The sequence below is a fragment of the Schistosoma mansoni genome, chromosome 1, assembly GCF_000237925.1.
Source record: "Schistosoma mansoni strain Puerto Rico chromosome 1, complete genome".
Classification (NCBI taxonomy): Eukaryota; Metazoa; Platyhelminthes; class Trematoda; order Strigeidida; family Schistosomatidae; genus Schistosoma; species Schistosoma mansoni.
In genome coordinates, this window is record NC_031495.1 from 26,256,263 (window position 1) to 26,282,674 (window position 26,412).

At 32.7% G+C, this 26,412-nt stretch overlaps 1 protein-coding gene across 1 annotated transcript; it reads right to left on the reverse strand.

The window, feature by feature from the left end:
- Nucleotides 1-1,291: 1,291 nt before the first annotated feature.
- Smp_170790 (hypothetical protein) lies at nucleotides 1,292-24,566 on the reverse strand (the record flags this gene model as incomplete). The annotated part of the gene is made up of 4 exons (XM_018793848.1): nucleotides 1,292-1,390; nucleotides 4,821-5,031; nucleotides 6,083-6,656; nucleotides 24,296-24,566. 4 exons carry the CDS (start codon nucleotides 24,564-24,566, stop codon nucleotides 1,292-1,294), a joined length of 1,155 nt encoding a protein of 384 aa, XP_018648319.1.
- Nucleotides 24,567-26,412: the final 1,846 nt, after the last annotated feature.

Here is a 26,412-nt window from a genome sequence, read left to right on the forward strand (position 1 = left end):
ACACCACAAATGCCGAGTTAAGATCAATCTTATGACCTGTTTCGATTATATGTTTGGCAATAGAGGATGATGGATCTTTATCTTCTACTTTTATCGGGCCATTTGATTCTATCTGTTTCTGCAACGATTTTGTTCTATTCACTTGGTGTTGTTTACTTGTATCTTCCCATTGTTATTTAGGACTGCAATTGATCAGTCACCCCATTGCACAAGCAGGTGGCCAACAGGACCGAGTAGCTGAGTGGACAACGTGATGGTGTTTGAAGCGAAAGGTACTCGGTTCGAGTCTCAGAGCGAACATCAACTCCGAGATGCTGGTACATTCAGCCGACGATTCCCAAATGGGACGAAACGTGCGTCCTAGATTCCACTGCTAGCAACTATCCATCTTTGCTTACATTTTGGTATATGTTCACATACCCTAATTTTCAGATCACGATTGCTTCTCCCTATGTATGTGTGACCACACACACATTTAAAATGGTATATATATATATATATAGGTGTTATATAGCTGAAATCATGAATCAATTGGAGTTAGACCACCATGGAAAATCTGGAAGCACTGGACGGCCGTTTCACTTTGTTGAGGAATCCCACAATAGGACGAAACGGCCGTCCAGTGCTTCCAGGTTTTCCATGGTGGTCTAACTTCAATTGACTCATAATTTCAACTATATAAAATTACTGAAATCCTCACAAAACCCACTTTTAATATAGAAATGTTCTTAACAAGTATATGTGTGATCAAATTGTTCGAAATGTATTACACTAATTTACATATCACATAGTTCTGATATATCGGAACATGATATTAACCAAAGCTTGTTTCATCTACAAAAAAAACCCAAACATTTTTATGAATATCTCTTTATTTGAAACAATAGCCAATTTATAAAAAATATTTTACATATCTTTGATGAATTCATTATATGAAATAGTAACATATCTTTATGTTACCCCTTTTTTTAATATTTAATTTAACATGAACAAACAACCCCCTCGGTAACTCACTGATAAAGTGTAATATATCATGTTGCCATGTACATTGTTTTTTTTTGTTTTTTTCAAAAAAAGAAACAACCTGAGAAATTACTTTCTGATAAAACAAACAACCAAACAAACAAGCAAGCAAACAGTAAATTTCAAATGAGTTTACTGAATGAACATGAGTTATATATTCAATTTCTTTTTTCTTTTTGTACAACAATGGAATATATTACATTGATGAAAAAATAATGCAAAAAAGGGAGATGGGGTGGAGAAGAAATTACTATGAGGATTTGATTCTTTATGCAGATATAAATTGTAATGGTAATTTAACTTTCATACAACCTACAAGATCTTTATTTTCCATTTCTAGTTTGATTGTAATATGAACATCAAGTTTCTGTGAGAGAAAATTGTTGTTTTAAAAAGAAAAGAGACAAAAACAAATTGGTTAAATGATTGAAACATATGTTAATGATAATGGTCAAATTGTAAAGTGAAAACCTTTGTCTTAACTTAGAAAATACTACTATAGATATTTGAAAATTCATCTATTTGGATAGCCTAGACAACTAATATAAACGGATCTTCGAGTCTCACGTGAGAGATCGTGGATATGCACTACTGAGGAGTCTCATACTAGGACGAAACAGCCGTCCTGTGCTTTCAGGTTTCAATGGTGGTCTCACTTAGATTTACTCGTGATTTCAACTTGAAGATCTTCATTTTCCAACCCAGTAAATGGCATGTTTGACAAGAAGGACACAAGTAAATATATTTTCATTAGAAAACTCCCCAAGACAACCTATCTATCGCCAAACTTTTAAATGATGACAAAATATTTTACCACAATGATCGGGGGACTTTTGACAATTGTATAATTAACAGAGAAATCTAGCCATTCACAGAATTCCAGTCCAAACATCTCAATGGTAATATATCTGACTGTTATAATACGCGATATAAGTTTGAATCTACAAATGTCTTGAGTAACAGTCTCCTTCAAGATATCGGATTTACCTCGTTGAAGAGAACCAACACGTATGAGACCTATATCAACGACTCTATGCAAACCCCCATCAACCAAGTAACATCAGACATACTTTCATTATGACTGTCCACTTAAGGAGTTGATTACTACTCAGTGACCACTTGGTAAGAAGAATTGGTGTTCATCCAAAATATTCTTTTCCAATTCTTATTGTGACATTCACTAAACTAAACAAGATAATTCAATCCTTATTTCCCTGTGCCATCGAAATTGGTTACGTTCTTAATCTGTCTGCCCGTTAATCTGTGCTTAATATACAGAGACATGAATTACCTCTGTCTAGTTTAAGGCCTTGTGGAAAAAGTTACTTAGTTTACCCTTGAAAACTGCAATGCGTAAGTTTGATTTATATCTAAAACGGCTTTGAGGTAAGAGAAAAGAAAACTATCCTACTTCTGAACTATGATATGTTAGTTTGACAGACGAAAAGAAAGAAGACAATTTTAGCTGGAACTGTTATCCAACTTATTCTTGATTCAGCTTTATCTCAAAAATGAACATGAATAAATATATTGCCAACATGATCATAACATGAAATAACATAACCATATCCAAACTAGAACATTAGAGTAGAAAAATGAAATACAAAGGTCATGTTTAAAATATGGTAATTTTGATACAGAGAAGAATATGTTACCTTAATAGTTGAGATCATGAATCAATTGAAGGTAGACCACCATAGAAAACCTGGAAGCACTGTATGACCGTTTCGTCCTATTGTGGGACTCCTCAGCAGTGCGCATCCAAAATCCCGCCTCGCGAAATTCGAACCCAAGACCTATCAGCGCTTAACCTCTAGACCACTGAGCCGGCATCCAACGGTGTTAATGTCTAACTTCAACCGATCAACGAAACTGAGCGACACATAGTGGTATGAACATTAAACAAAAGCTTATAACTCATAGAATAGACAAGGCGCAGAATTAAATGTTGGTACGTTATAAGCTTCGAATTAAGTTAGACAATATCCAGAAAATAATTCCTGTTGTTTGTCGTTGCTTGTTTATTTCTCTATTCACATCAAAATGTATACCATGAGTTAAATATCTTGATCTTTTGTTTTATCTGGCTTCTAAGATTTCAGACAATAACGTAATATTTACCGATTTTGAACCAATCTTTGATACTTCCGTAAAATAGTCTATTTCAAATGTTATTAAAAATGTGATGGGAGTTTCATCTTGGAAGTATATTTTATTTACCATTCATTTACATTTGATATAATTACACTTGTAACTGAACCATTTTCTAATTATGAATTTAGTGTATAGCGGATAAATTTTAGATCTAAAACTCCTATAAGCTACACTTCCATATTATGGAGATAATAAGTGGTTGAAGATAGTCATCAAAAAACCATAGACCTTAACACTTACTACCGAAACGTAACCATAATCTTGGAGGTTGATGCTCCTCGTGGGGTCAAAACCCACGCCATCCAGTTCTACACTCTGAAAGTTACCACTGAGCTATCTAAATAGCAACTGATTTCCTGTATGACTAGAACTTCGTCAATAGATTTCGGTTAGCAATGAGGGACTAAACGAACATGAAATTGTTCACTGCTCAGGGACCAACTAATTATAACTCTTATATTATATTTGAACGGTTATCTGATTCAACAATAAAGATGTGAATACATGCAAATACTGTTACATTTTCTACGTGAGCCTTCATAACTCTCAATCTGTGAACTGATGGTAAGTATTATTACTCAAAGAAAGAGAGTAACAGGAGGTCTATTATCATTAAACTTAATCGTTATTTACTGTATTATGTTATTATAGTTACTTATTAATGGTCGAAGTAGATTGGATCAAGTGGCGGTTTTTTATTTTGATTCTAAGATCGTTAGTTGAAGAACATTTTCTGAAAAACAGTAATAAGAATCAATTTTTGTCTTTAACGATGGCTCTATTCGGTTCTAGATCACTCAAACAGTCGTTGAGATATGTGCTTCGTCTCTGATGTAACTTACGAGTTTTACTAAGTATTGTGATTCAGTCTCCGCAGAAGTGATCTGACTCTGGGAAAGCAGAAGTTTCAATTAAAAACGTAATGGGCAGTATGACCATTAAAGATATGACATTTTATGATTATGTCACTGTCATAACAGGTCATTCAACTAACTTTCTAATAGAACCTGAGATATGTTTACCGGGGTTATTCGTTATTGAAGGTTTACAATCCGTAACAGACTGTCAGGATTTCGGTGGTGTTGTATTCTCTGAGTTTTTATTTTAGTCCTGGATAATATCTTCAAAGCCTGTTGCGTACTAAAGTAAGTAATTAGTTATTTCACAAATAAACATTTTTTTTTCTGACAGACTTGTTTGTAGTTGAAAGTCTTTGTAAACTCTGTTGCCTTCAATTTTTCTTGTATTCCTGTTATAGTCGAATTAGAAGAAACTAAGCTGGTCAGAAAACGTCTGGGAGCACAACATTCAAGTCAACTGAAATCAATAAACAAATCCAGATAGATCCAGTCTATTAACTCATGTGTAAGAATTTAACAAATCATAAAGTCAAGAGAAAATGAAGAAGACAGGTAACATGAATGTAAAACTAATCGAAGGTATTAAAATCTACCAGTCAGAAACGAGGCCATTGGAATAAACTGATATAAAACTTATGGAATAACCGAAAGCTAATTTTAACATGAACTAGGTACCTTTGATGTTGTCCAGAACGAAAATAAAATGCTTAGTAAACATGCCATCTAGCTAAGAGAGTACAGCATCAACGCAAGAATCAGTAAAAATTCCCACAATAAACTTACCTTATCAGAAAATAAGAAATTAACTAAAAATCGCGGTAATTCAAGTTCATCTAGAATATTGTTAAGATTTAATTTCACACGTTGTCTATAAATACCCGGCGGCATATTACAAAAGCACATTGTGTTTTTCTGATAAAATCTAGGTCTTTTCAGTGAACATTTTGATTGTGGAACATTTGCTGGCCAGTAATCACATACATTCTGGATAACTCTTTAGACAAAAATAGATAGATGGCAAACATTAGCCGATATAAATATAGTAAAATTTAAGTGTAAAATAAAATAATCTTTAAAGAAGTAAAGTTAATACACAAGCTTAAGTAGAGATTAAAGTGATGCGTATATTGTCTAAAACTAAATATTATCAGAATGGGGGTTTGTGAAGATTGTAGTAATTTTAATGGTTGAATTAATGTGTCGATTTAAGCTAGACCACCGTTGAAAATCTGGAAGCACTAGATGCCCGTTTCGCCCTAGTATGGGACTCTTCAGCACTACCCATCCACGATCCCGAACATGGGACTCAAGCCCGCTAATTCAACCATTAAAACTAAATATGTTTGCAAGTTTCATATCTAAGTTAGAATCGATATTAAAAATCCTGTCAATTAAGTTGTTGTGTTAATTGCGTGACGCAACCCATCACTTGCTAGTTATTAGGCAATGTTGATAATACTCATAAAACAACGTATTTTAACCTGTAAATGTATCTTTTAAATATTTAAATGCAAATTTAAAGGTTTGAGGTTTAGCATTTTGAAGATCTTAGATTTTTTTGCGGAAACTGTACCCTTTTGAAAGATTTTTAGAAAATAATTTATACTAACAGTAGTTTATGAAATCAACTGAAGTGGCACTTGAAAGTAGTGATCACTGGCTACCTGTTTTCCCACTACTGAAATCCATAATAAAAAACATCAATCAACCTACAAGGAATCGAACCTGGTGCTTTTGGTCCTAAGAGTGAGAGCGTGGCCTGATTAATCACTATCTTGCTTTAAGACGAGTTAATAGAAATCAGAAACATGAATTATTGTATTCTGACTGACTGATTTAGATAGATCGCGCTTGTCATTAAACTAGGTTTTAAGTACAGTCTCTGAAAGATTTGTCGGTGCACATTATTCAATTGTCCCGAAGTAGAATAAAATAGTTGTCCAGAATTGTTCCTTCACTAATTACCCAGAATACGTCGATCAATGATAACGACCACCTCCTACAAACATATACTCTCTGGTTGTGAGTACTCATAAATTACTTACCCAATGTATAACGGAGGAAATTCTGGATTAATACGTACTTCCAAAATAAGACGATATTGCTCAGTTAATTCTTTATGTAATTGCATAACATAGTGTATACGTGCTTGAACATTTCCTTGTTTTAAAATTAATACGGATGGACGAATAGCAATTTTGTGCACGGTGATTACAGCAACAACATTATTTGTAGAATGATGATTTAATGCAGATTTATTTCCGAGATCCTCATTGGTTACAACTGTATCGCTAGATATTTTAAATTTTTCATCGGCAGAGATCTCATTTTCATGAACGGAGCGTTTTGATCTCAGTAGAGAATAATTTTTATTCTGCTTCTTTGTCAGCCATGCAAATCTTTTAGGGGATTTGATCCAATTTCTTTTACTTCGAAGCCAATGACTTTTTAAACCAGTTAACTTCTTGTGATAACCTTTATATTTTCTTTTAGTTTGTCTTGAAAAACGTTTCTTATTATCATAATTAAATAAATTCCTTTCATACCAATGGATTTCTTCTTGAGATAACAAGTCTGGAGCTGGTTTGACTTCATCTGTAACATCAAGTATAGAATTCACTAAAATATAATTACTGGTGTGGATGATTTTACAAAATTCCATGCAGTTATAATACTATTAACCTACTTATATAAACAATGGAGGATCTAACGACGGATATAAAGAATAACTCCTATTTTCCACTATACTGATCATAGAAGTTCAAATCTGTGAGAATATCCTACATCAAACATTGGTTACTTAAAAATAATTTATTTTAACAAATTATATATTCTAAGTGGCTAACACGAGTTTCATCCCATCTAGGGTTTGTTACCTGGATACGTATGTATCCCGGAATTTGTGTTTACTCCGGGATTCAAACCCAATGCCTTTCGCTTCAAACACCAATGAGTTAGTCATTATGCTACTGATGTCAGTTTGTGAAATATACTGTGTAAATTACTGATCTACAAACTGTCGTTTCTTTTTACATCTGATTAGGTAATCTTGAGTAGTATGTACCATGTTTGTTGCAAGTAATAATGTCAATGGCAATTCTGTGTCAACTTTTTTTAAATTTCCTGACTACTTTGCTGTAAAATATTTCGAATCTTTGATCAAGAAGCATGGTATGAAACTATTTCTTAAAAAAGATTTTGAAGTTTATAGCATATGAGTAAAAGTAGTCCATCTTATTAGGGTCTATAATTTAACTTCATTAAAACATTTCAAAATGGTATGATTTTAAATTTTGTGAACAGCTTCTTAATAAATCAAACCTTACACCAATTGTCATCAGTAAGTTGATATCTCTACAACAGACTTGGTTGAACTACACTGGTCAATGCTTGCCACTAGAATCGTGGATCATGGATGCGCACTGCTGAAGAGTCCCACATTAGGACGAAACGGCCGTCTAGTGCTTCCAGGTTTTCCATGGTGGTCTAGCTTCAATTGACTCATGATTTCAACTATGAAAATATTGAAATATCCACAAAAACCCCTTCTGATCTATAATCATATGTTCACTAGTGACTGACTGTAAGGAATGTTTCCTTGAGTTTTAGTGGGAAGTAGTGACCAGCGGAGTTCAACCAAGTCTGTTGTAGAGATATCAGCTCAATGAAGACAATTGGCGTACGGTTGCTCAACTTCGTGGATCAGTTGAAGTTAGACAATAACACCGTTGGATGCCAGCTCAGTGGTCTATCGGTTAAGTGCTCCGGCGCAAACCTAACCTTATCTTTATATGCCATTTAAATACTAATAATACTTTGTAATACATTTTCACAATTCACTTAGTATTGTTTGTTTGAATCTTCCCATTGATGTTTAGGATTGCAACTGGTCAGTCTCTTACTGGCATGTGTGTATACTATGCGTATTGCCTCGATATTACCCTAATTCACAAGCATTATAAACAAAGAAGGACTCAGCAGCTGAGTGGATAATGCGATGGCGTTTGAAGCGAAAGGTACTAGTTTCTAGTCCCAGAGTGAACATCAACTCTGAGATGCAGGTACATCCAGCTGATGAGTCTTAATTAGGACGAAACACGCGTCCTGGATTCCACTGCTAGCCACTATCCATCTTTGCTTATAATATTTTCACAATATTTAAAACTTTAAGTGACATATTTGTTGGATTAAACAAGATACACATCCTTAATAGTGATGTTTTTTTCTGTTATCGAAAAAGTTGACAACTATTCATTGATTAATTCATCTTCACGTTGATTTTTTGGATAATCCCATTGATGTTTAGGACTTCAATTGATCAGTCACTTATTGTCATATATGCATCCTGTGCGAATTCCCTCGAAATTACCTTAAGTCACAAAGATTATAAGCGGAGATGGATGATAGCTCACAGTGGAATTCAGGATGCACGATTCGTCTTATTTGGAACTCGTCAGCTAGATTTACGTGCATCTCAGAGTCTCGAAGTGAACGTCAAATCTGAGATGCGGGTACATCCAGCCGAGTCTTGCGTCCTGGATTCCACTAATAGCCACCACTCAAACAATCCTTTTCTTCAATTAAGAAGGATTCGTAAAAGAAATATATCCTAATTAATGTGAAGACAAATGATTTGTATTTGCTTGATCGAGTTAAAGTATACCAAAAAAAGGGTTCCAAATTTTGATCTAATTACTTAGATTTAATTATTTTTATCGTTAAAACGATACATTCTTGGTATTTTTTAGGCGAAAAGAAATTTCTAAATTATTTCTTCTTGTTTAAAATGTTATCTACTAATCTGGTTAGTTGGTATCCATCACACACGAACTATATGTGTATATATATAAGCAAACATTTGTAGTAAATCTATTTTTCAAAATGTCAACCGAATATGAAATAAGTTAATTGACCAAAATATAAATGGCTTATATAGGTATCATTTAAAGTTGACCACCAACAAATTGTGTGTGAGACCTCCAACGTAGTGAAATATCCACACACACAAAAAAACTAATTAAATATTTGTAATATAATACATTTATATGTAAAAGATGTACAAGGGAGGATGAGGAGGAGAAAGAGGAGGAAGAGGAGGAGGAGGAGGGAGTTGATAGTTGTGTAAATTAGTAATAAGTAGTAAAGCATTTACAAACTGTATTGAATAGTGAATGACTTTTGTAATTTCTTCTTCTTCTCCTTCGTATTATTATTATTATTATCATTTTCATTATTGTTATCAATATCTTCTACCTCACATGATGTAAATTAACGTACAAGTTAAAAGGTAAAAACATAAACACTAATGAATAGACAAATAAATAAATAAATATCATCATCATTTAGTTTTGGTGTGAATCTCTTATTGTAGAGTATAATGTGATGTAGGTCTTGCAAATTTATTGGAAAGACTATATATATATATATATATATATATATATATATATATGAGGGGTTTAACGGTTAACTTTCATTTAGATTAGATTTATACATTTAGTTTTCTTTTTAACCAAGCTGCATGTATGAGACCCCCTGATGTAGTTGGATGAAAGAAGAAAGGTTCATTTGTACAAGTCTTGCTAAGAATTTACAGAAACAAAAAAACTATTTCAAGGAAATAAGACAACGATTCATACTCTAAACCGAAGGTCCTAAGTACTATTCTCATCTGTGGGTTCGTAGATGAACATTTTAGAAGAGTACTGTATTAGGATCAAATAGATGTTTATTAATTCTTGCTTTTCAATGATTATTTATTTTATTTATTATTTGAACACATAGATATTGGTAGAAGGAGGCACCAGATACATATGTTCCACATAAATCTCATTTGATTTATATGAAGGCTGTGATACTGCCCAGGTGCCCAAACTGAAGCACGTGGTTTTCTTTGGAGGCCACACCCGGAAACTTTGACATAAAGATCTGATCCACAAGGCAGTGGAGCATCGTAAGGAGATGCAGTCCCATGGTAGTCGCTGACCAACGATTGATTCATACGCCATTCGTTCCCTCAGGATACTGGAGCCCATGTGCACCATTGGTTTGGAATGAGGGTTTTCCAATTCCCCTAGATGAACTTTCCGTGTCCACCAACCCGGTTAAAGCACCGGATATTCGCTTTTCGTCCTCTCAATTTCGTAAACAACACCCCCGCCACGAGAAGGTAGTGAGTAGGACTTCCCTGACAGAGGCTATATATGCGTGGCCATGTGATAGCATTTCTAGAGGGAGACCGTGCTCTCCTCACTCTCGGCCGTACCAGGGCATTTGGGGGCAATGATAACACAGATCGATTGCATAATTTCCAAGAGGTTATCAAGATTTATATGTTTAATTTACCTGTAGCTTTTGTAGATGGTTTTAAGAAAAACTTTTAACCTTTTGAGTAATTTAATATTGTGTAGATACAAAAAAACGTTTTTCTTTTCGTTTCACTTATTCACATTGTAAATAATTCATATAGTGACTAATCTATAGAATTATCTATTCATATGGAAAGATTACAACTATGGTATATATAAACTGTTCATTTCAAAATAAGTCTTTATCATAAAATAACTTCAGCTGGTTTAGCAACGAGAGTAGGGAAACAACAACTAAGTTATTAAGGAATTATAAATGAAGACAAAATAAGTTAAAAGTCTTTCGACTAGTTTTGTTTCAATGTTATTTCATAAATTAAAACCCAAAAATTATAAAATAAATAATTATCTAAACTAGAGAAATTAAATACTTAAATCTTATCAGAAGGGTATTTTGTAAAGATTTTAGTAATTTTATAGTTGAAATCATGAATCAATTGAAGCGCTCGCGCGCGAGACCGATAGATCCTGGGTTCGAGTCTCGCGAGGCGGGATCGTGGATGAACACTACCGAGGAGCTCCACAATATGAAGAAACGGCCTTCCAGTGCTTCCAGGTTTTCCATGGTGGTCTATCTTCAACTGACTCATGATTTCAACTATAAAATTACTCAAATCTTAGTTAGATTAAAGATGGTCATATATATGTATATAGTTTCCAGTATTATGCTAGAAAACTCAAAATTCTACTGGATTAACCTACTGTTATACTCTGCATAATCATAAGTTATTAGTTTTTCCAAACTATAAGGAAACACCGTTAGTTTACACTAGTATTTATTATATCTAATGTACAGACATCAGCGAGGGGTAACAGGCGTAAGTATGTAAGTAAGTAAGTACAGACAATCATGAAACTTCTTACATTCAATTGTTACAAAGCATTTATATTTATATGTTAAACTGATTGATGAATATTATCAAGTAAAATCTAAATTATCATTATTCTCGTTTATTCTCTAATAATTTAGACTAATATATTGAAAAGACTTTGCAGGATCAAACATCAATCTAAATAAGTTATGATTAATAGAAACTGATTTCAGAACGTTTTGTATGATGCTTGATGAAAACATGTCTACTGTAAACTAAATTAAAATGAGATATCCCTATAAATACCTAGACAGGCGAGTATTATTGAGGAATTTCATACTGGGATTAAGAAACTGTTTGACGCTCACTTGTTTTATCCATATTAATAGTTTCACTCAATATTATATTTTTGGTACAATATAGAATTTTAATAGTTAAATTCCCGAGTCGATTTCAAGCTAGACCACCACTGGAAACCTAAAAACACTGAACAGCCACTCCGTCCTAGTATGGGACTCATCAGCAGTGCGCATCCACGATTGCGCACAAATGAATCAAACTCATAAATTTCGGTCTCGTGCGCGAACAATTAACCTCGAGACGACTGAGCCGGCATTCAATGGTGTTAATGTCTAACTTCAATCGATCCATGATATTGTGCGTAAAAGTATTTCAACAGGTTTCCTCTACTCATTTCTTGACCTATCCTCACAATAAATATTCACTGATCGTCAGTTAGAAGTTAGCAATTCAAAAATCGACATCTGTATAATGTTCATTTATTTCAATGCATATTACCACCAACCACGATGTTTCTCATTGTATTGTTTTGTAACTTATATAGCGAAAGATTGTAAACATTTCATAAACACTGTTGAATAGGTTGTGTGATTAGTAGACATAATGGTTTGTTAGAAATAAACAAAAAACAGCTAATTTGTTGAAATATGTAGATGACAGGAGACAGGTTACCCAGATGTTCAAGGAGGCCGCCAGCTGGGGAGCAGTGTTCATCTAGATATCATCATATTTGATTAATGTATAAATATGTTCAGGTCTAATATGATAGTTAATTTTTTCACAAAAACTAATCATTTGTCACCTATTCTGATCTCCACTTAATTAGCCTTACTATTCCCAACTAAAATGTTAAAAATGACAGAACTCACGGTTATATTCATGAAGAAAAATAAATCTTGAAATTATTTTTTTCTAGTAAATTAAAGCTAATAAATAAGACAAAAAATGTTTAACCACTGGGTTAGTTGGCAACTGAGATACAAAAGTAAACACTACCATAGGAATAATCACATGGCATTTTGCATTATCAAGCCACTTAAAGTGCGACGGAAAATAGTAAGCACGTAATGTCAACAAAATATGATAGTACATTTAAAACTAAGGAAAAGATTTGGTAAAAAATTAGGTATCTCCAAGAAGAACTTTTTACCATACCAGGTACAATCTTAGACAGCCAAATTTATTTCGATTAGGAAATTACAGGTAACTACATGAGTAAGACCGTAATCATAGATAGTACAAATGATTACTATATATTTTACAAGGTATTTTCGAATTGGAGTACGCAGTGATTTCATCATTGCGAACCAGTCTATATTAGCTTATATCATTAATAATGTGGAGTTTTATGAATTATCTTGTTTCATCACTAGTCTTTCTAAATAACACGGTAGCTGAAGATCAAACAAACTCTCTATCGGTTCCACCGTCATTTTATTACCTTAAAGTCAGTTGCTGCGTAGTCTACTTATTTCTTAATTAATTTTTGAATAAAATCTGATCTTTACGAATGAAATGAGCTGAAAACGCAAGATGGATTTTTTTTATTATTTCGATGCTACCATAATTCTAAATTACCACATTAAGTATAAAATGATATAATTTCCATTATTTGAAACAGTCTATTCAGATCTGAATTACTAGCGTAAATTCTAAAAAGTATTCTCATATTACCATTTACAGTGTCTAGAAAGTTACAAACTACTACTACTACTACTACTACCATCATCTCGTAGCAGACCTAAGTAGTCTCCTTATATTGAAATATTTACAGCATAATTGTACGAGTTCATACTCTAAACAATAAGATAAAAATGATATAAATTTATCATAGAAACCATTTGTTATATCGATTGATTGTGTACGTGCCCTGTTTATATATATATATATATATATATATGAGTGATAAGACCGCCAATTAGGAAAGAGTGATTTTATAGATCAGAATAATGATACACGAAAAACCGTATGAGCAGTCTTGAGTACTTATTACTCCTGCTATCTGCCTAGCCCAGCCACTTAAGTCCAGAACACCAATAACAGCCTCTGCATTATGAATCATTATTCTCAAACATACTGGGTTCATATATCAAACAAATAGACCACATCGTACCATGAAATAGAAAATAACATTTGTACAAGATCTGGCCAAATGTGGTTGTGAATAGGGGGAACAGTAATTAATGGACTAGGGATAACTCAAGAATGGTAAATCGTATAATAATAGTCTATAGGTCAAAATAAAGCTTATAATAAAAGGAACATGAATATGAATAGTTGAGTTACTTAACAATTATACAATAGGAAATATACACATCATATTGGTCCATAAATAGTCCTCAAAGTTACCATTCGTAAATCTCCACGGGATACAATACCATTAAAAATAAGATAAACAGATGCTTTATAACTGTTGTCATCAGGTTAAATAGCAGTTTACTAAGTTAGAATAATTTAACATTTAGAGTCTAAGATTAAGTACAGTTGTCTTTTAGGAAATCTAAGGTAACTTAATTTGTGAGGAATTAAAACAATTCTGCTTTTATAATTATCAATTACTTTGTCTATTATCATCAGTTAAGATGAAGGAAAAAAAATATTAAACCATAAATAAAACATCAGTCTATAACATATACTATAAAGTTCAATCACTTTCTCAATTTCTTATAATAATAATCATCTTTTTCTTGCCAGTGACTAACTTTGAGAGGTTATTCCCGAAGTTATGGTAGAAGTTTGTGACTTACAGAGTCCAATGTTTTTGGTTCTGGGACAAATATCACAAATATCTATGAATAATAGGCATACAATATCAAAAATTTACTAAAACTAAAAATGTTAACCATTAAATGTCAACCCATAGGTCTGAATGTCATTGATTCGACCTCAGGAGATATTGTGAAGGTGTATTTCTGAAGAATCCTATACAAAACAAGTATGTATGTGAGCAAATTGTTCGAAATATATAGCACAAATACATCACATTTTTCAGATCATCTACGTCTTCTCATTGCCCTATCGAAATATAAAATGACTTGCATTTAACAGAAAGCAATACTCAATTGACATTGCTAATTCCCAAATTATTATTAAAATCAATCAGAAACCCTCAAATTGACTTTTGATGAAGATTCGAAAAATAAATATGGTAAAGAATCTCTGAAAATGCCTTTTTCTAACACCTAAAAATTTTAATTTTACCCACTTGTTCATGTAATAAACTGGTGAAAATTTTCATGTAAAGATGAAATAGTTATCTAATACTTCCTGGATCTCGTTATCTCGTTAATTATGACCAGTTCTTAACGCTAGCTATTATATATATATATATATATATATATATATATATATATATATATATATGGAGGCCTCCTTGGACAATTGGGCTACCTGTTTCCTGTCATCTACATATTCCAACAACTTATCTGTCTTTTTTGTTTATTTTTAACAAACCATTATGTCTATTAATCGCACAACCTATTCAACAGTGTTTATGAAATGTTTACAACTTTTCGCTTTATAAGTTACAAAACAGTACAATGAGAAACATCGTGGTTGGTGGTAATATGCATTGGAAAGAATGAACATTATTAAGACGTTGATTCCTGAATTACTAACTTCTCACTGACTATCACTGAATATTCATTGTGAGGATCGATGAAAAAAATAAGAAGAGGAAACTTGTTGAAATACTTTGTGCTTAGAATTTTATACTGTACCAAATATATAATTTATGAGTAAAGCCATTACTACCAATAATAATTAATAAATAAATAAATAAATAATGTCGATTACTATACTACATAAGGTTTAACTATATAGTTGTAGAAATCAAATTTGACTGAAAAAGCAAAAAACCACATTTTATTTAATTATTTGTTACTCATTCTGGAGAACAACGAAGGCCACCATCTAGAAGATACAGGTGTTTATCAACAGTTGTCTACGCAAAATACTTCCGATCCGTGGGCCAGACACTATCAGTAACAACCTAGTGTGGGAGACAACAAACCAGATCGCATCCAGTGGAGGAAGAAATCAGGAAGAAGCTCTGGGAGTGGATAGGGCACACTTTGAGGAAATCACCCAACTACGCCACAAGACAAGCCCTCACATGAAATCCTGAAGGTCAAAGGAGAAGAGGAAGACCAAATAACACATTACTCCGAGAATGGAGACAGACATGAGAAGAATGAACAAAAGTTGGATAGAACTAGAAAAGAAGGCTCAGGACAGAGTGGGTTGGAGAATGCTGGTCGGTGGCCTATGCTTCATTGGGAGTAACAGGCGTAAGTAAGTAAGTAAATATTTATTATTCATTATTCAACATTCACTGTTATCAAACAAACTAAAAGCCTTCATGAAATATAATATTCAATCAAAACATGTTTATATATAGTTGAAATCATGAGTCTATTGAAGCTAGACCACCATGGAAAGCCTGGAAGCACTGGACAGCCGTTTCATCCTATTGTGGGACTTCTCATGTTAACTATGAAAACATTCATTCAGTGATTATATAAAAATTATGTTAATTAAAACTTATTTCCAAAAAAAGAAAAGCAAAAAAAAGAAAAAAAATCAGAAAAAAATTTACTTGACGTCATTATTCGAACTTTTGATTTATGGAAAAAGTATTACCACCATATAAATACAATTCCATGCAAAAATATTCAAGTACAGTGCCAGAATGATAGATTTTTTTATAGACTAAAACTATTTAAAACATCCTTTTAATCCTTTTTAATCATAATCTATTAGTTACTAATCAAAAAAAATATAAAAATGTCTATAATAGTTTTTCTTCATTCATCTTAGTGATCATTTTTATGTCTGTTATTTTATTCTTTAGTTGAATGTACTAGTCTACCTTCCCACCCACCCAGCCACCTATTACTATTATTATTATGATTATGCATACTATTATAAAGTGTAGTAAAAATTAATAAAAATTTCTTTCTTGTAACGTTTCTCTCAGATACATTAATTTTTTTTTTGGTTCGATTTGTCCAAAGAAAGAAAAGAAATGAGAATATTTTCAACAAAATAACTACGATTATTATTATTATTATTATTTTGATTATTAATAATTTCGACTTTTAGTTATGTAGTTAATGAACAAAAAAAAACGAAGTAGAGAACAATTGAGCCAGGAGATTCTACGTTTTCCCCATATACAGGCATACAAAAGAGAGAGAGAGAGTGAAAGAGTTACAGATACAATATGGAAAAGATGAAGAAAAGAACAACTTTAGGGCATGTAAAACTGGTAACTTACTGAGAATATATCTCTATATATATCTATATCTATATATATATATATATATATATATATATATATGTTTGTAGAAAGGAGAAAGGCCGTAAAAATAAATGTTTACACAGAGTGTTTGTAATGCATCTTACTGGTTATGCGGTAGGTAATTCATACATATAAAACATGATCATATATGTATATGCAGACAACTATGTTTATGAATGCCTATTTAGAAGAAAAAAAAGGGTAAGAAAGTTGGTAAATTAGACGTTATTACATTCCTATCAATACCACCATCAGAATCAAAAAAAAGGAGAACCAAAAAACAAAAAAGAAGTAAGGAGGAATAGTAATGTAAAGTAATAAAAATATACATATTCCTATACTTAAACATAATGTAATCAACTAAATAATGATTACGACAAATTACTCTGATTATTACCATTACTATTGCTATTATTATTATTATTCCATTCCCCTAGTAGAACAGTAGGCATTAAACATAATCTGATTATAATAAAAGAACCACATGTTGAATAAATTTTAAAAAAAGTGTATTACTTCATTTAAACTAGTTAAGATATAATCAGTTAATAAAGTTGTTGCTAGGTAATGTTTTTTTCCTGTACTTCTTTAATACATCTCTTTAATATCTTCTTGAAAATGTTATTTCATAATAATATTGAAATAGTTTATAAGAACTTTCGTCTAAGTTGGAGCGAATAGTTTCACAGTATTTGGGCGCCGAGTTGATGTAAGACATTAAATAGGAATAATATATTTGTAAAATCTCAACGATCTCAGCAATCTGGTCCAAGCTTTCCTTAAATAAGCTTGGATCAGATTGCCAGGCAAAACGTTGGATTGACTTCAAATTCATTCGCTGAGATTTTATAAATATACTATTCCTATTTAATATTGAAATAGGAAATGATTAAAAATAATTTAGTGGGGAATTTTTAATAATCTTATTGTGTAAAGTACTCTAAAGGATTATAAACAAGTAATAATGTAGTGAACAAGATGAAGAGTGGGGACAAGCGAATGTATTTAAGCACAAATTACAGACAATCTCATTAAAATCTGACGACCATAGAGTAAACAGTTAATTTTCAAAATAACAATCGATTGTCTCAATCTTGACTGTTCCTTCTGCAAATATCAATCCATCTTCTTTGATTTCATTGTTCATGCATTTTCGTACCGATTTCGCTTCATTCCTGTTCGTTCCTTATCGATCTTCTACCAAAACACATTCTATGTCTGACCATCACCATATATTACTTACATGCATTTAAGTAGACCACACTACAATAATTCCATTTTTACAGTTTTCATTGTTCACTCTTAATGATGTTCAACTAGAATAATCAGTATATATTTAATTGGAACGGATATATGGCTGGTGTACTTGTATGATTAATGAATTCTGTCTATTGTATCATTGAATTCCACGACTGTATTTCCATTAGTCGTGTTTGTTGTATCAATTACACTTTGAAATGAGATTTTCATCACTGACTGACATCATCTGGATAATAAGTGCATACAATGGTAAACTAGAAATGTATCTGATCACAAGTTAGGTCTTCCCAAGAGTGAACATCCATGAGTTCACCAAACATTTAATTGACATTTTTCAGATCGTTCGGGGGGACATGATATCCTGATACTTTCAGGTTAAATTTCAGTGATTCATATTTTTATTTCCAATCTCCTTATCATACACTTGTTATAAGCTAATGGTGTTAATGGTGACTATCACATCTATAACAAAATTGAACTTTATCAGTCAAAGACCACCAATAGAATTTCGTAAATTTAAGGATATGATTGTATGATTACAAAAAGAAAACTTATCCTAAATGCTCAACTAATCAATAGCTTTTCATGTCAAATAAAAACGGTAGTTCATATCTACAAATTTTGTACTTTTTAGCTGCCTTGTTAATAAATAAACTATATAGTCACATGCCACAATACAAAAGATGGAAGACAATTAGATAGAACTAACGGCAAATAGTTTCAATCAAACAATATTTTGATAGTTGAGATCATGAATCAATTGAAGCTAGACCACCATAGAAAACCTGGAAGCACTGGATGGCCGTTTCGTCCTATTGTGGGACTCCTCAGCAGTGCGCATCCACGATCTAACCTCACGAGATTCGAACCCAGGACCTATCAGTCTCACGCGCGAGAGCTTAACAACTAGACCACTGAGCCGGCATCCAACAGTGTTAATATCTAACTTCAACCGATCCATGAAATTGAGCGACACATCCACCAATTGTCTTCAGTGAGTTACTATCTTACAACAGACCTGGTTGAACTCCACTGGTCACTGCTTCTCACTAGAACTCCAGGAAATACCTCTTGGAGCCAGTCACTAGTGAGTATATGTTGATTATTATCAGAAGGCGGTTTTGTGGATATTATAGTAATTTTAATAGTTGAGATCATGAATCAATTGATCTAAAATAATCTCAACTATTAAAATTAATATAGTATCCACAAAACTCCTTCTGATAATAAACAATATTTATTCAACTTTTAAGACTCCTGAAAAGCTTCAACAATCGTCAATTAATTTTAATGTAAGACCCCGAGGAAAAAACCGAGTGTTCTCGAAGGAATATTTGTATCTGTAAAGTAATTTACCGATATAAATGTATTCTGAACAAGTTTAATTCTTTTGAAACTGAAATGAACATTGTAATGGAAATATTTTTAGTGCGAATAGTATCAGAAATAAACTCAATGTAAGACGTTTTAAACAAAAAAGTCAATCAAAAATTATGCTTTTTTAAAACATGGCTTTCAATTTATGGTTCAGTGTATTGTACACTTTAGTTTCAATTTATGGGTTAATTTTCATTACTGAATGATATATGTAAGAGTATTATTATTATTATTATTATTAATGGCTTTATTCAATATTATAATCTGGTACAATATAGAATTCTCAGCACGAGTTATTTCAACAAGTTTTTTTTACCAAAAAAGAAACAAAACAAACAAAAAACAAAAACAGAATAGAAATAAAACAAAAAAAAGTTTTAGGAAAATCTGAGTTTATACAAATTATCAAATTTGAGACATGCTTAAGAATACAGGTTATTTACTAGGTCAACTCTAACAGCCTGTTCGTCACAAAGTAAATTTGCAAGGTAAGGTATTACAGAACTTTTATAGATTTGCTTTCGTGTATGGATTTTAATGTATTTACGTCTCGTTCTACCAGAAGATATACAAGGAGAAAGATATGAATGAAGCGGATGGTTAGTATCTGATAAGATAACACCTGCCAAGAGTTTGCAAGACTTAAGATGTCTATCCACAAGCATATTAATAATGACTTCAAAAGATTCACCACATACCTTGCAAACCGCCTTCAGCACTCTACGCAAAATAGCAAAGTCTTTTCTCAAAAGCCCAGGAAAGAATAATCGAGAACAATATAGAATAATAGGTAATATGCAGGAATTTACAAATTGTAAGAGTAAATGGCGAGTAATCCCAAAAGCATGCAGCCTCTTTATGTAGTATGTCAAACGGTAAACTTTTTTCGATAACAGTAAAACATGAGAAGACCAAGAAAGATCAGAGGAAAAAGTAACACCAAGATATTTGACCTTCGACACTGTGTTTATTAGGGAGTCTCCAATGGCACAAGCATTATGGGATCCCAAAATAGAGTATAGGTTCTGTCCATGTCTCAAGCTAAAGTTAACAGCTTGACATTTAGATGGATTGAGTAAGAGACCATTACCAACAGACCACCTTTCAATACGAGATAAAAACTCATTCGTTTCTATAGGATGTAAGGAGGTAGAAATTGGCATACATACTGTGAGGTCGTCCGCATATTTTACAAAAGTGTTTTCTGTGGAAGATGGCAGATCATGCAAAAAGAAAGAGAAGATCAGAGGTGAAAGAACAGCTCCTTGTGGCACACCTACAGTAGACAGTAGAGATGTTGAACACTTTCCTTCAAATACAGTGTACTGTTCTCTTCCAGAAAGGTAGGAACGTAGCCAATTGGTTATCCAGCTGTCAGTGTCGATGCTGATCAGCTTGTTAAGTAAGAGGTGTCTTGGAATAGAATCAAAAGCAGAAGTAAAGTCCAGGAAAGCGCATCTAACATACTTCTTACCCTTTTCCAACCCGAACACTATATTATGATGCAGAACAGCAACAGCATCTAATGTGCTTCTTTTGCATTTGTAAGCAAACTGAAATGGATCACAGTGCTCTTTTATTGCAGGTTGAAGTGGTTGTATCAGTAATTTTTCCATTATTTTGAGGAAAGGTGAGGTTATTGCTATGGGTCTAAGTTTCGCATTTTTATCACCAGAAGCTTTCTTAGGTATAGGGATTACCTTTATCTTTCTCCACATTTTCGGTAAGACATTAGTTGAGAAGGATCTGTTAAAGATATTCGTTAATGGATAACATAAAACATCAGCACATTTTTTAAAAAGGAGGTTTGGGATACCATCAGGTCCTAAACATTGGGATGAATTCAGAGACTGGAGACATTTCCGGACATCATTTTCTGTGAAACTGGGGACACAATTATTCTTCAAACCCTTGGATATAGGGAGCATGATGTCAGATGACTGACGAATAAAGGACTTATTTAGGTCACAAACATTTAGCTGGTTATCGCTTCTAGTCTGCCTGTCCCCTGTAATTTCTTTAAAGAGTTTCCATATACTTGGAGAGCTTTTACAAGATAGGAGTTTTTGAGTGAGCACAGAGTTGAGACGTCTAATCTCTTGGTTTATTTGATCATTTAACTTACGAACTTCAATAGTGTTTTTCTCCTTGTACATCCTTTCTTTTGCCCTCCGTAGTCGTTTTAGTTGTGGAGATGTAAGTCGATCAAAACTTAAAAAGAAGGTTTCGGTAGGACAGCAAATATCAAAACAGAATTTAAGATAAGAGGTGATAACATCAGTTGTGTTTTCTATTGAGTCATCTGTAAGTACTTCCCAGTTGGTCGTACGAAACATGTTTTTCAGATTTTGTATATTTTCTTCTGAGTAACTCCTATATATTACTTTGTTGGTATGGTGTATGTGTGTACTCTTTCCATGTTTACCATATACTTTAGGTAGGACACGAATTATACAGTGATCCGAGCTAGACAATGGAGCACGTTTGCGAGTCACATATGTACCCACATCATTAATGAAAACCAAGTCTAGATGAGCATTCAAACGAGTAGGAAAATCTACTACATTTAGGTGACCTAGTGATGTAAGGAAGCCACAGTCACATGAATTGAAATCACCACATACAATTGAAAGTGAATCACTGAAGGCAGTTACGGCGAATTCAGTAAACTTATCAGTGAAGACAGATAGCGCAGATGATGTGCAGTCTGGAGTCATGTAGATATTGGTAACATAAATATATTTGTATTTATTCAGGTGTTTTGGACGGCACCTTAAAGTTAGACAGTCAATAAAGTCGTTTGAAAACTTGAAACAGGCAAAAGTAGATCGACACCAGTTAACGTTTACAAAAGTAGCTACTCCGCCACCACAAGTCTTTTTATTGTTTGATCGATCCTGACGATAGATATTGAAATCACGTAATGACACTAAGCAATCATCCTGTAAGTCAGTTAACCAAGATTCTTGAATTGTGATGACACCACAATTACGATACATGTTTTGACTTAGCAGAAATTGGAGATAGTCCACCTTGTTAATTAGTGATCGACAGTTAGAGTTAAGTAGCTCGGGAATCGACATTTGATTGATGTTTATTCTCTTTAAAGCATATTGCCAACCACCACGATGTCTCTTATTGTGCTTGTTTGTAATTTTTGCAGCGAAAGGACGTAAGCTTTTTATAAACGCGCCTGTATAGGTTATGCGATTAATAGACATAATGATAGGTTAAAACAAATTAAAAAAAACCAGATAACTTGTTGAAATATTTAGATGGCAGAAACAGGTAGCCCAGGTATTCAAGCAGGCCGCCGATGAGTACAACTTATGAAAAGGACTGTGTGACTTTCATCATAGTTCGGGACTGTTCACCAATTTACACTTATAAATATAAAACTAATGTTGATAAAACCTTTCAATCATATTATGATCGTGTGCTTGATAATTATTTGAATTGAGACGATTTTCTGAGGTTCTAGTAAGAAGTCAAGAACTGTAGCGTTTGATTAAGTCGAAAGTGAGACGGTTTTCACTGATGACACTCTGTGATTTTCGCTCTTTGTCATGAACTGATTGATGTTGAGATTGTAAAGCAGGCAGGTTTCATTATGGCAATCAAAACTTTAGAAGCTTACTGTAATGCTACGTACGGTTGATGGAAAATTGTGGACGGAGACGATTGAGGAATTCCAAATATAGACAAAACATCTATCCATCGAATTCTAGATTTAAACTGTGTTCTAAATGATATTAATCCAAGGACTTTCAGTCTCGCGCACAAACGCTCAACCTCTAGACCACTGAGCCGGCCGGTGTCCAACTGTCTTAGTGTCTAACTTCCATCAATCCTGGAATGGCTGTTCAGCTATTTATCCATTGTCTGAGGTTGATACCTGTCTCTACCCGACACGTACTGAACTCCATTGATCATGGCTTCTCACTATAACTCCAGGAAATCCAACTTGAATCTAGTCACTAGTGAGTACATGATTATTTTCAGAATGACCGTCCAGTCCTTCAAAGTTTTCATTGGTGACCTAACTCAGATCTACTTATGAATTCAACTAATAAAATAAAAATGGATGAACGGTTGTGTTAATTTTATTATTCCCGTTAATTGTTCATCATATTCAGATAAGACAACTGATTAGGAAAGTTGAATGTAATTGTTGTTATACAGATAGTAAGTGATAGATTAAATGAAATAAGAAGTTCAGGTTTACTTATTAATTATTAGTTTTCATGGGACAGCTAATTGTATTCTATCTCTCCTATTAATACTATATGGATTCGTCCATATGCGTAGGGCTTCGGCTGATAGTCACTCTTTGTAAGAATTAAAGCCTTTTTGATGGATTCTTTTGTCATTGAAATCAATTGTATGACCTGACTCTATTGAGTGTAATGCTATTACTGATTCGTTTTCGAGCTATTTTCCTATCATCTGAGGATTTAAGAATGTACTTCAAGCAAAGTTTGTCTTCCTTTACACTCACATTCAATTGTCTTGTTATATGTGTAAGTAATACTAATCCACATAATAAAACGTATCAAGAAACTTGGTTTTATCATGAAAATTATGATCGAGTACCAAAAATCCTGAAAATGAAATGTAAATAAATATATGTTGAGGAGTCTCCCAATAGGACGAAACGGCCGTCCAGTGCTTCCAGGTTTTCCATGGTGGTCTAGCTTCAATAGACTCATGATTTCAACGATATAAAACTTATGTTTTTATTAAATAAACCAAATTACTTTTATATCCTGTAACATGTATACAAACGTAGGAAGACATACGGATAGACAGATAGATAGTCCTATAAATAATACCGAAACTTACAGCAATTCTCAACATGTAATGTAGTCCATAAATCAGAACGATATTTTGATGTTGCAAAATGTTTTCTTTGTTGAAACCAAACATTTGGATAATATTGTTTCAATTCCGTTAAATATTGATTATATGAATTGACAACATATGATGGGTTATTGATTAAATATGGACCTGATTGAAAGTGTAAATCCTCTGTTGGTTCATACAATTGTTGTCGATGATATTGTTTATGCAAACTATGCTCTTTTATTGTAGTTACATTATAGTTACTATCCATTACATTATTGGTTTGATTATACAATGATAGATTTGTATTTTGTTTATTTTTAACAAAATTCTCCTTATTTAAATGTTTAAAATTGATAATATGATAATTTTTTAAATAATTATTTGTGTTTACATATGGATGATAAGTATCCGGTAAACTGACTGTAATCTCTGAATGCATTCTATGGAATGGAATAGCAAATATATAAGATAATAATATAAAATACCAAATGAGGTAATAATGAAGACATAATGAGTACGTGTTGGGTTGACTACTTTGATACATACTCATTATTAGATCATTATAGTAGATCAGGTATGATGTTTAACAATTGGATATTAGAAATGGTTTATTTCTTGTCAAAAGAATGAAGTGAGAGAAAAGAAAACACAGTGACAACATGTATAGTTACCAAGTACATCTTCTATTCATTAGGATGAATGAAGTGAATAAGGTTAAGCTATATGAATCAAATGTTACTACATTCATATAACATAACAATAGGTTTGATGTGGGTTTTTTCTATATTAGATTTTTGTAAAAGTATCTCGTATTTGCTTTTTGTCCAATATCATGCTTCATTATGATGCATTCAAATATATATATATATATATGTATATTTTCTGGTGTAGATCTAAGCCCTACTACTGTGGGTATATATAAAAAAAACTAAACATGTATTCACTGAACATGTCGATGCATATATGTATATAGGTTCATTTATACATGTGTTACGTTTGTGTATGTGTATACCTTCAGTTAATGTTATAATACGTACAATTATCTATATATATACACGTATATTTATAAAGAGGGATAGAGTGAGGGGAGAGAATGATTAAGACTGGACAAGTTATGGTAACTATGGCAATTCGGTTATTAATAAATTGTTTTTCATTTGTAAGTTGTTTTTTTTTTGTTTTCACCTTATTCATTATGTAGGGAATATAAATTCACAAAACTACCCAGTAACCAAAAACAATGTGTGTGGTAAAAACAAACAAACAAAAAATTTATTGAGAAAAGCATAAAATACCTTTTTCACACCATTAGTAAAAAGTAAAACATAAAACATTCAATTGAATGTAATATAAACATTAATGCCTTGAACTTTGTTGATTATTATTTAATGGAATCTTTGTTAGGAAAATAACGTTAATACTAACACACACATTCACACACACACTAACTATACATAAGGTAATTTATTACATAAGCTTTATCTAAAGTGATCATTGTTTTTTTGGGGGGGGGGCATTTCTTTTTGTGTTCTAGAAGTACCATTGAAAGATATTATCATTGACTTGTTTACAATAATCTTTATTAGATTGACATATCATAGTAATTCTTTTGGATAATACATAAATGAACTGGGCGATTAGTAACTAATGAAATAATGTTATAAATATTTCTTATAGAATAAAAATAGAAGTTAGAAATTAACACCGTTAGACCCCGGTTCAGTGGTCTAGAGATTAAGTATTCACGTGCGAGATCGAAGGTCCTAAGTTTGAGTCCCTTGTATGAGATTGTGGATATGCACTGTTGAAGAGTACCATACTAGAAAAGAACGGCCGTCCAGTACTCTTAGGATTTCAGTGGTGGTCTAACAATGACTGGTTCATGAGCTCGATGAAAATAGAATAGATTTATTTAGAAATATACTTGATAGCAGTATATTCGTTATGAATAATTATAATACTGGCTTTTCTACAAATGTTTCAAACACAAATATTATACTCACAAGGTTAAGTGATCTCACAGAAGCCTGCTCAAACGTTTTGATCACCTATTTTTTGCTTGCTTAAGATTTATCTAAAGCGAACAATTATGATACCTGCTTGTGTATGCTCAC